Here is a 10,976-nt window from a genome sequence, read left to right on the forward strand (position 1 = left end):
GATATTTCCCTTGCATTTCAATCCACACATGCATATGTGTCTGTAATGTATTGCATTGTTATCTAGGTTTTCAATCCCTTTTTAAATTATGCAAGATTACTTTACAATAATGGCAATTATGTATTATTTGAATCTTACAATTTACCCATGTGGATCTGACATGCATCAAATGCTACATAACTTTGCATGCATGCTTTCCATAAATGCAATGTACTGATGAAATGCCCCCCATAAATAATTTTAAAAAGGCAAGAAATGCAACATTAGGCCAACCTGACTAGGCGGGGAAAGTGTTAAAAACCGTAGCTAGCGATCGTCAACACGATAGGATCTGAATGGAGGAAGAGACGCGTCACACACACCCGTGTAGACAGTTTTCACAGTCTTCTTGTTATGAAGTCAATCAACTGTATTCGCTTCTCAAGTATTGGTTAACATATGGAATATACACAAACTTGACAGTCGTGTCAAGTTGTCTGGATGTCATTTGTGTGGAGGGCCATGCACAATACACACGGGAAACTGTTGAGCGTGACAAATCCAGCAGCGTTGCAGTGCTTGACACATTCAAACCGGTGCGCCTGGCACCTACTACCATACCCTGTTCAAAGGCACTTAAATATTTTGTCTTGCCCATTCACCCTCTGAATGGCACACATACACAGTCCATGTCTCAATTTACTCAAGACTTAAACATCCTTATTCAACCTGTCTCCTCCCCTTCATCTACACTGAAGTAGAGTATTTTTTAAGGGAGCATTTTTTTAACCTTTATTTAACGAGGCAAGTCAGTTAAGAACAAATTCTTATTTTCAATGACGGCCTAGGAACAGTGGGTTAACTGCCTGTTCAGTGGCAGAACGACAGATTTGTACCTTGTCAGCTCGGGGGTTTGAACTTGCAACCTTCAGGTTACTAGTCCAACGCTCTAACCAGGCTACTTTGCAGCCCCAACATTCACCTGGCCAGGCTATGGCATGGAAAGAGTAGGTGTTCATAATGTTTTGAACAAACAGGACACGCACGCCTCTGAGAATCACGCAGCGCTGCTGGGCTGGCCAAAGGCACAGTAGGGTCACACATGCCGCTTTGAATGTGTCAGTTGTGTGAAGAGGACACAAATAACTTTGTCCTTTTAAAAATATTTATCTTGAGTGAAAACGTCTTCACAAATCGTGATTTTATCAGGAGAGAAGATATTCCATTCGGCAAAAATCAGATGATTTATTTCTCTCTTTGTGTCTCTCTGTCTCTTTGTCTCTCTGTCTCTGTGTCCAGCTGTGTCTATGGCGCGCAGCTCACCATCTGCATTGTTTGTGATACCGGGAGCACGGGTCCGGGTCCGTTGCATTTCTAACTGCCATGGGGAGAAAACGGTCTGCTGAAGGGCGAATGACCGCACACCGAGAGGCGAGCGAGCAGAGGCTGTTAATTCAACAACCAAATGCAATTGGTTTTACATACAAGAACACCAGAAGCTATCGTCAGAGCTTTGGACTCTAAACGTTTATATTTCTTAGTTTTTCTTGTCTAAAACTTCCCCGATATCGGGTGTTTGGACTGGAGAGAACGGAAGGTGAGTACATCATAAGAGATGGAGGGAGAGGGGGACTCATTTAAGGTTAACTTGAGTGTATCAATGTGGTATCATGTGGTATATGCAGTACTTAGATGTAGAAATGCAACCAGTGTTTCTGGCTCTCTCTCTTCTGCACTTCCTTTTCTCTGCTTGCTCTCTCCCTTTTTCTCTTTCTATATTTTTTTTCTCTCTCTCTCTCTCTTGGTCTCTCTCTCTCTCTCTCTAGGTCTCTCTTTCTATCTAGGTCTCTCTCTCTCTGTCCCCTAGATCTCTCTCTCTCTGTTTCGCTCTCTAGGTCTCTCTCTAGGTCTCTCTGTCTCTCCATGTCTCTCTCTCTAGATTTCTCTCGCTCTCTGTTTCTCTATAGGTCTCTCTTTCTAGGTCTCTCTCTCTAGGTCTCTCTCTCCTCTGCCATCAAGAGTGGAGTTGATGGAGATGAAGGGGGAAGGAGGAGGGAGACATCTTTTAATATTTAAATCAATATCCTAGAAACAGTTGGTTGACCGCTACTATGGTATCACGGGTGGTAAAGGCTCAATATACATCTCAGACTAGAGGGAAGAGGGGATACAACTCAGACTAGAGGGAAGAGGGGATACAACTCAGACTAGAGGGAAGAGGGGATACAACTCAGACTAGAGGGAAGAGGAGACACAACTCAGACTAGAGAGAAGAGGGGATACAACTCAGAGAGAAAGAGTGAAAGGGGAGAGAGAAAAGGGGAGAGAGATAAAAAAGTGGGAGAGAGGGGAGAGAGAAAAGGGGAGAGAGAAAAAGTGGGAGAGAGCGAGAGGAAGGGGATTGAGGGGGAGAGAGAGAGAAAAGGGCAGAGAGAAAAGTGGAGAGGGAGGGATAGAAGACAAAAATGGGGAGAGAGAAAAAGATGGGGAAAGTAGGGGAAAATTAGGGGAGAAGGAAAATAGGGAGGGGGCAAATAAGGGAAATATAGGGGTGGGGAAAATAGTGGGAAAAATAGAGGGGGAAATGGGGAACAGGAAAATATGGGAGGGGAAAATAAGGGAGTCGAAATAGGGGAGGGAGTGGAAGGGAAATAGGGGAGGGAAAGGAATTTTGGGAGGGGAAAAGTGGATGGAAAAAGGGGGAAAATAGGGAGAAATAAGGGGAGGGGGAAAATTAGGACAGGAGAAAATAAGGAGGGAAATAGGAGGGATCTGAAGGGAGGGGATAAAAGTTGGAAAAACATAGGGAGGGAAAGGGAAATATGGGAGGGGTAAATAGTGGAAGAAATATAGGGGTGGGGGGAAAGTGTCGGGAAATAGGGGAAAGTAGGGGAGGAGGTAAATAGGTGTAGGGAAGTGTCAAATGGGAGGTGTAAATAGTGGGGAAAATATAGGGGAAGAAAAGGGAAATAGGTGAGGGTAAAATAGTGAAATGGGAGGGAAAAATATAGGGGAGGGGAAGGGAAGTGAAATATGGGAGGGGTAAATAGTGGCAAAAATACAGGGGAGGGGGAGGGGTAGGGAAGTGAAATATGAGAGAGGGAAATAGGGAGGAGGAAAATAGGGGATGTGAGGGGACAATAGGGAGGTAGAAAGAGAATAGGGGAGGAAAATAGGAGGGGAAAATAGGGGTAGGGAAATGAAATATGGGAGGGGAAAATATAGGGGAGAGGGAGGGAAATATGCCAGGGGAGAATAGGGGTAGGGAAATATAAGGAGGGAAATTAGGGAGAGAAATCAGGGGGAATGTGGGGGGAAAATAGTGGGAAAAATATAGGGGATGGGGAGGGAATTATAGGAGGGGGATATAATGGGAAAAAAATATTAGACCTGGTGCTCAAAGCACATGGCTACTTAATATGCATTGTTGACACATCCCTGCCAACTCCTCCTCTCACCCAGCAAAACCCCCCATTTCCCCTCCTCCTTCGACAGAGAAGAATGGGCAATATCCTTGGGCAATATTTGCATCGCATTCTTCTCTGTTTCAAATGTTTCAAATACCCATTTAGTCCTCTCCTCCAATCAGAGCTTTAGCTTGTTTCAAATTGGAGAAAGAAAGCAAAAACCCACCAATGAAAAGTCTAGCTTGTTTCAAATGTTTTTCAGCCAATCATCACTCTCCGAAAGTCCTGGAACGTAACTTGACCACAAAAAAAATATTTTCCGGCAGCCATTGTTTTGATCATACCTACCCGGTGAGTATCTGTGGTAATTTCGCTTAATTTGCAAAGAAATCCACAACAAGGACTATAAATGTGATGAAATATGACATTAACACCTCTAGCCAACCGCATTTTTTTTACTACAGAGGCTACCCGAACTGTGTATTTAACAACGTCTGTAGAACGCTAGCTACTGTAGCTCTAGTATAGTGTGCTGCATGCTGTGCGCAGGCAAGTTAGCATTGTCTATCAAATATTTTTCTGACAGAAATGGATAATATCCTATGTGTGTATATATATTGCAAAGAAATGAAAATAATCAACTAGTAAAATGTGCTGAAATATGACAACACGTCTAGCCAACCGAATTGTTTGACTACAGGAGCTACCCGAACTGTGTCATTTAACAACATCTGTAGATCGCTAGCTACTGTAAACAAGGTTTACAAAAACGCAAAAGTTTATTTGACTGCTGACAACCCTATAAAACCTTAGCTAACATCTATATCAACTCAAACTTGGAATTGTATACTGTTTAATTGTCTATTTTTCTTCGTTTTTTGATGGCATGCGTTTGAAGTGTATGTAGTTGGATGCATTGTATGATATGTGACAACATGATTGTCATTGGGGCAAACGTGGCTTTCTATGATTTTAACTAAACTGAATTTAACTGCATATGAGCTAATAATCAACCTAACCCGGCACCCCCCTCCACACCACTGATATTGTCCTATACCCCCCCCCCCCCTCACTGCTGTCCTCCTCCTAGCAGACCTATCAAGCAAACATAAGTTCCTTTATATGTATCTAATACGGTTATGCTGTCACTTGTCACTGCACTCATCAGTCATGATAATAGTTTTTTTTCTTGCCTCCTAAGATGAAAAATCCAAGGTTCCGTTTCACGCCCTCACAGGAGTTGGTCCTCAAGGCCACACCCCAGGCAGTAAAAGTGGACGCTGACGGCCCCCCTGCTTCTGGTGCTCAGGGCCCCACTGCTTCTGGTGGTCAGGGCCCCTTGTGAGGACGCCTTAACTCGCTACTCGTGCGCCTATCCGGCCTTCACTGAGATGGTCAGGTTCAACCGGATGCACGAGGAAGCTAAAGTCCTGTCCTCCCAGCCAGGTGAGTTTGTTTAATTCTTCTCATTGTATGTAAGATGGAACTCTTTTGCTCTGATAGTTAATTGGTTCCTGTGCTTATTCCAGGCCAGGAGGACAAGGCCCTTGTTGGCATCAGGAAGTACAAGTGGGACTCACTGCAGGACCTGGGTGCAGACAGGATAAAGTAATGTGTGCTGCGCGTCTTTTGTGTTTTCTATGTTCATCTCAGTGTGTTCTATGCAACATTTTACATCTGAAACGTTCCCTCTGCTGTGTCTCACGCAGATATATGTCAGGAGCATGAGGATGCAGACACCCCGTTATCCTGGGAGTGCGATGGCCACCTTGATTGACTACTACATTCAGCGCAGAGACCAGGAGGGGGTAGTTGCTGTGGCCAGGCCCGCCAGCACCATCCGGCCCAAGAGTGCGGCTACGTAAGTGTAGGGGCCGGACCCTGATTGGCTACGTAAGTGTAGGGGCCGGACCCTGATTGCCTACGTAAGTGTAGGGGCCGGACCCTGATTGGCTACGTAAGTGTAGGGGCCGGACCCTGATTGGCTACGTAAGTGTAGGGGCCGGACCCTGATTGGCTACGTAAGTGTAGGGGCCTGACCCTGATTGGCTACGTAAGTGTAGGGGCCGGACCCTGATTGGCTACGTAAGTGTAGGGGCCGGACCCTGATTGGCTACGTAAGTGTAGGGGCCGGACCCTGATTGGCTACGTAAGTGTAGGGGCCGGACCCTGATTGGCTACGTAAGTGTAGGGCCGGACCCTGATTGGCTACGTAAGTGTAGGGGCCGGACCCTGATTGGCTACGTAAGTGTAGGGGCCGGACCCTGATTGGCTACGTAAGTGTAGGGGCCGGACCCTGATTGGCTACGTAAGTGTAGGGGCCGGACCCTGATTGGCTACGTAAGTGTAGGGGCCGGACCCTGATTGGCTACATAAGTGTAGGGGCCTGACCCTGATTGTTACATGTTATTTGAACGAACACATTCATTTTTTGGGGTAATTGCTTTTCTTTTAATTAACTTAAAGTTGTATTGATTTTTTATTGTTTGGATTGTTTATTTTTGTAAGATAAACTAAATGTATGGCCTAACAACATCACCTTTGGGGAACCGCCTGTTCAGAACTGGAGGCCACCATGGACGGCTACATGTCAGGTGTGGAGGTGGGTCCTTTTGTTTCCCAGCATTATTTGTTTTTTTGTGCGTTACAACTCTGTGTGTTTGACTGAGAAAATGATGACTGATTTGCTTGTCTTTTTATTTGTTGAACTTTAAGAGTGTATGACAATAAATCAAAATGAATTTAAGGGAGAAAGTGCTTGTATTCCATTTATTTATTTCACAGGGAATGTCATGTGTGAAGCAACCCAGCATAATGTCCCCTACACCGACTGTACAAGTTAAGGTGATTTTAAATGAGCTAAATGTACAAGAGATTAACAATGAATGTCGTAAATAAAACAAAGAACATATTTACAAAAACTACTTTACAATGTACACACCAGTCAGTCAGAGTTTACTGGCCTTGGCTATAGCACCATGCTGGGCCCTCATGAGTGCCAGCCACTCCTCCACAGTTTGGCCACCAGAGGTAGCGGCACAGAATCTCACAGAACCATGTGTCCAAACTCAGAAGTTTTAGGCTTGCCACATTTAGAGCACTTATAGCCTTCATATGGCTTGTGCACTCTGACTTTAATGCCAGGCTCCAGCTTCTTCCTCCTCCTTCATTCGGTGGTCCTGGAGACCTTGGGTCCACCAGCAGGAGGGGGAAGAGGAGTGGAGGTCGAGGGCAGGTCTTGGAAGACTGGCGTTATAGGGAGGGAGATGGAAGACAGACTGGGTGGAGGTGGCAGTGGCTGACTAGTGGCCAGGAGGACCACGTGCTGGTATCCACTAACCCCATCAGGTCCTATGTTCTCCTGGAAATAGAAGAGTCATGGGGAAGGGTTGGATTAATAGTCACATTAATAGTTATGAATGGAAAGAAACTTGAGTGAGCTGTTTAGGACGTGGATAGGCACTTACATCATCCTCCGGGTCCTGACTGGCAGCTGGTGCAGTGTCATCAGGGGGTGTGACGACAGGTACCTGGGATGGGTTGGGTTGAGTGGGCGGTGGAGGGACTGGTGGGAGACGGTCATCGAGGTCGGGCGAGGACATGGTGGGGTCATCCTCTCCTCCCTCAAATAGATCAGGTGTCCCGTCTGGGACATCTGGGTCCTTAACGAGGTTGGAATCTGGTCACCATGGGTCTGGGAGAAGAGATACTCGACCCCAATGAGTTCCCCTTAGAGAGAAAACAAAAAAAGTGAGTTGTACATAAACAGAACTGCACATGTTTTAGTGTGTGTATAATTGTATAATTTAGAAATACATACCAGTGTACTTTGCAGGCCTTGTGTGATCCTTCACAAGACTGCAGCCCAGGAGCTTCTGGCTCAGCTCAATGATGGCGTGCTGAGCTACACCATCATAGCAGTGCAGGGTCTGCTTCTGCCCCCCGCTGCAGCTTCGGCACGGTCCTCATTCCACCCAACCAACCCTTCAAGGAGGTAGGCCTGAAAGTGCAGCTTCAGCACGGTCCTCATTCCACCCAACCAACCCTTCAAGGAGGTAGGCCTGAAAGTGCAGCTTCGGCACGGTCCTCATTCCACCCAACCAACCCTTCAAGGAGGTAGGCCTGGCTCGGCACCCGCACTTGTTCCTGTAGATCAATCAATCAAATGTATTTATAAAGCCCTTTTTACATCAGCCGATGTAGATGATGACAACATGAAGAAGAAATAATAACTCCTCCCATGCACACAGCTGTTAACACACAACATGACATAACGACATGACCCAGTTTTACATTTAAAATACAAGGAATGAAGTGGTGGAGGTGGAAAGACTCCAGGGAGGTGGACCCACGAGCGCAGCTCAACACAGGCAGGATGACCCCTCCCTTGGTCACGTCCTTGCCCTTGTTGGTGTAGAGGCTGACACCAGGGGGGTCCTGAATGCAGACCAGGTGTCGTCTCTGGGTCTGCCAGATGGCCTGCATTCGGACACGGTCCAGGAGCCGGACGCCTGTGGCATCCTGAAGGTCTTCAGGAGCTCCCGATGAGACGCTCGGTCTCCTGACACGACAGTGCCGAGCCATCTCCTTCAGGCTGATTCAATTCATCACCTTTGCGTTGCTGAGCCCCGTGATGTTGCTCTCCATGAGCTCACCTCGCTTGGCCTCCAGCAGGCGCTCCACATCATCTGCACACCACACCAACATGCAGGAGGAGAGCCGCCACAAAAAGAGAGCATACAGAGGATGGCTCTCTGTGGTCACTCCCCGAGCTCTCTGTGGTCACTCCCCGAGCTAAACGACGGATGAGGTGCCACACATCCAGCCGGACGATGAGCTCATCCCACTGGCTGAACATGGCTGCCGTCTTCCCCTTTCCCATCAGGGTGCAGCAGTCCCGGTCGACAGAGAGCAGCTTGGGAGGTGCCACTCCAGATCTACTGTAGCGCTGCTGGAGGCCAGCTGCCATGTCGAGCAGACCCTCTCCTTCGCTGTCAGTGAGGACCTTAATGAGCACCTGGCCGTACTCATTGACAACATTTGTGGCCCACGCTGCTGTCCCAGCTAGTTTCTTGGTCACCTGAGGGGAGTCAAACAAACACAGACAGACGAACACACAGTCATGTCAGTGAGTGGACACAAAGTTTCACAATACATTCATTAAGTCATAAAATAAGTCCTAATAAATTAGTATTTATTTGATTGTCTCTAACTAACTAGTATTATTTCTGGTCAAAACATCTTCAATCACCTTCTTGGTTGAATCCATCTTCAGGATGGACCCAAAGATGGAGGTGACTCTGGCCTTGAAGTCCTCTAGCTGGAACAGAACGTCGTAGCCGTGGACAGTCAGCAGCCACTGGGCTGAGGGCACATCCAAAAAGGGAGGAGGTGTGACCACCTTCAGGTCACAGGACAGCCTAATACACAGAGACAATTGGGTCAAAAAAGAGGAGGGGAAGAGGGTGAGGAGTGTGTGGAGGGGGGTTCTAGAAACACTTTGATAAGGGAAGGAGGGGCTTGGGGAAAGGGTGACGTTGAAACACTTTGATAAGGGAAGGAGGGGCTTGGGGAAAGGGTGACGTTGAAACACTTTGATAAGGGAAGGAGGGGCTTGGGGAAAGGGTGACGTTGAAACACTTTGATAAGGGAAGGAGGGGCTTGGGGAAAGGGTGACGTTGAAACACTTTGATAAGGGAAGGAGGTGCTTGGGGAAAGGGTGACGTTGAAACACTTTGATAAGGGAAGGAGGGGCTTGGGGAAAGGGTGACGTTGAAACACTTTGATAAGGGAAGGAGGGGCTTGGGGAAAGGGTGACGTTGAAACACTTTGATGGGAAGGAGGTGCTTGGGGAAAGGGTGACGTTGAAACACTTTGATAAGGGAAGGAGGGGCTTGGGGAAAGGGTGACGTTGAAACACTTTGATAAGGGAAGGAGGGGCTTGGGGAAAGGGTGACGTTGAAACACTTTGATAAGGGAAGGAGGGGCTTGGGGAAAGGGTGACGTTGAAACACTTTGATAAGGGAAGGAGGGGCTTGGGGAAAGGGTGACGTTGAAACACTTTGATAAGGGAAGGAGGGGCTTGGGGAAAGGGTGACGTTGAAACACTTTGATAAGGGAAGGAGAGGCTTGGGGAAAGTGACGTTGAAACACTTTGCTTTGTTTGGGCAGTTCCTGATAAGAGAAGGTCAGAAATTCAGAGAGCTCAAAGAGCTAATTAACATTTCAATGGGCAAAGAGCTAATTAACATTTCAATGGGGCTTTTTCTCTGTTTTTCCTCAAAGTGAACAAGAGCTTTGATTTCCAGAGGTGTGAATTACTAACCTGTAAGTCAAGATGGCTGGGAACATGGAGCGATGACTTGTGTCCAGCTGGTTCAAGACCTCCAGCGACCATCCTGCTAGTAGCTTCTTACAGAGGCGGCACTCCAGGTACTCTGTCCCCATATAATACCAGCCTCTGTAAGAATACTCTGTCCCCATATAATACCAGCCTCTGTAAGAATACTCTGTCCCCATATAATACCAGCCTCTGTAAGAATACTCTGTCCCCATATAATACCAGCCTCTGTAAGAATACTCTGTCCCCATATAATACCAGCCGTCCATGTCAAGCACCCTCCGGACTGTCTTGTACACCCCACAGCCTGTGAGATTTTGACGCTTGCACTGTGGCTGGGTGCACTGTGGCTGGGTGCACTGTGGCTGGGCGCACTGTGGCTGGGCGCACTGTGGCTGGGCGCACACAAACTTAAAGGTCCACAGGCGGTAGGGCATCCAGAGGCAGAATGGCCGGAGGGAGAAGCTGGAGGCTTATGGCTGATGTTAGGAGGCAGAGGAGGGGAGTACTACAGCTCAAGCTGGCTTTTCAGGACACATTTGAGCTGCTTGTCTCTTATGAAAATGGCCCGACTGACCCACTCTTGCTGCTCCTTTGGGAGCTAGCACAGCAGGGGTTGTGGTGGCAGTAGGAGCTAGCATAGCAGGGGTTGTGGTGGCAGTGGGAGCTAGCACAGCAGGGGGTGTGGTGGCAGTAGGAGCTAGCATAGCAGGGGTTGTGGTGGCAGTAGGAGCTAGCATAGCAGGGGTTGTGGTGGCAGTGGGAGCTAGCACAGCAGGGGGTGTGGTGGCAGTAGGAGCTAGCATAGCAGGGGTTGTGGTGGCAGTGGGAGCTAGCATAGCAGGGGTTGTGGTGGCAGTGGGAGCTAGCATAGCAGGGGGTGTGGTGGCAGTAGGAGCTAGCACAGCAGGGGGTGCGGTGGCAGTAGGACCTGCTACAGGAGCACAGGAGTTAGTCTCACAAAATATTTCAGAGAAACAAGTGAAATTATTCAATTAGAATAGAGCTTCAGCTTCAAAACATGTTAACAGCCTGTTGACAGACAATGCACTTTGGTTTAGTTTTGATCAGTGTTATCAGTGGTAGAGGTTAGGAATCTGGGTTAAACACAATCTACATTTAAAAGCTACAAACGATAGATGTATAGTGGGTAGACATCTACAAGCAAGGAATAGGCCAAGCAAAGTGATGCAGACTGAAATACAGGTTGGAATGGTGACAAGACAAGCTACAGTAAACACATCATTCCA

At 47.5% G+C, this 10,976-nt stretch overlaps 1 protein-coding gene and 1 long non-coding RNA gene across 4 annotated transcripts; one reads left to right on the forward strand and one right to left on the reverse strand.

Moving 5' to 3' along the window:
* Window positions 1-3,635: 3,635 nt before the first annotated feature.
* LOC135559890 (uncharacterized) lies at window positions 3,636-5,498 on the forward strand. Of its 2 annotated transcripts, XR_010458582.1 has the most exons (4): window positions 3,636-3,737; window positions 4,588-4,832; window positions 4,916-4,994; window positions 5,096-5,498. It is a non-coding gene; the product is annotated as an uncharacterized LOC135559890 (long non-coding RNA). The 2 variants fall into 2 exon arrangements; XR_010458581.1 differs by having other exon boundaries at window positions 4,916-5,498.
* Window positions 5,499-6,056: 558 nt separating this feature from the next.
* On the reverse strand, window positions 6,057-10,453 carry LOC135560118 (uncharacterized). 2 transcript variants are annotated; one of them, XM_065001224.1, is made up of 6 exons: window positions 9,712-10,441; window positions 8,638-8,806; window positions 8,328-8,466; window positions 7,207-7,532; window positions 6,854-7,115; window positions 6,061-6,747 (listed from the first exon to the last, which is right to left on the reverse strand). In XM_065001224.1, exons 1-4 carry the CDS (start codon window positions 10,161-10,163, stop codon window positions 7,495-7,497), a joined length of 798 nt encoding a protein of 265 aa, XP_064857296.1. In that variant the 5' UTR covers window positions 10,164-10,441; the 3' UTR covers window positions 6,061-6,747; window positions 6,854-7,115; window positions 7,207-7,494. The 2 variants fall into 2 exon arrangements, with proteins under 2 accessions (XP_064857297.1, XP_064857296.1); XM_065001225.1 differs by lacking the exon at window positions 8,328-8,466 and having other exon boundaries at window positions 6,057-6,747; window positions 9,712-10,453.
* Between the last annotated feature and the right edge of the window lie 523 nt (window positions 10,454-10,976).

Source organism: Oncorhynchus nerka, linkage group LG15, assembly GCF_034236695.1.
Source record: "Oncorhynchus nerka isolate Pitt River linkage group LG15, Oner_Uvic_2.0, whole genome shotgun sequence".
Taxonomy (NCBI): Eukaryota; Metazoa; Chordata; class Actinopteri; order Salmoniformes; family Salmonidae; genus Oncorhynchus; species Oncorhynchus nerka.

Bases quoted from the DNA above. Each gene is read 5' to 3' on its own strand.
- LOC135560118 (XM_065001224.1), bottom strand. From the start codon at position 10,163: ATGCCCTACCGCCTGTGGACCTTTAAGTTTGTGTGCGCCCAGCCACAG. The intron at 8,807-9,711 runs GTTAGTAATTCA...TCTGTGTATTAG, and splicing joins CCAGCCATCTTGACTTACAG to GCTGTCCTGTGACCTGAAGG. The intron at 8,467-8,637 runs GTGATTGAAGAT...GACTCCCCTCAG, and splicing joins AGATGGATTCAACCAAGAAG to GTGACCAAGAAACTAGCTGG.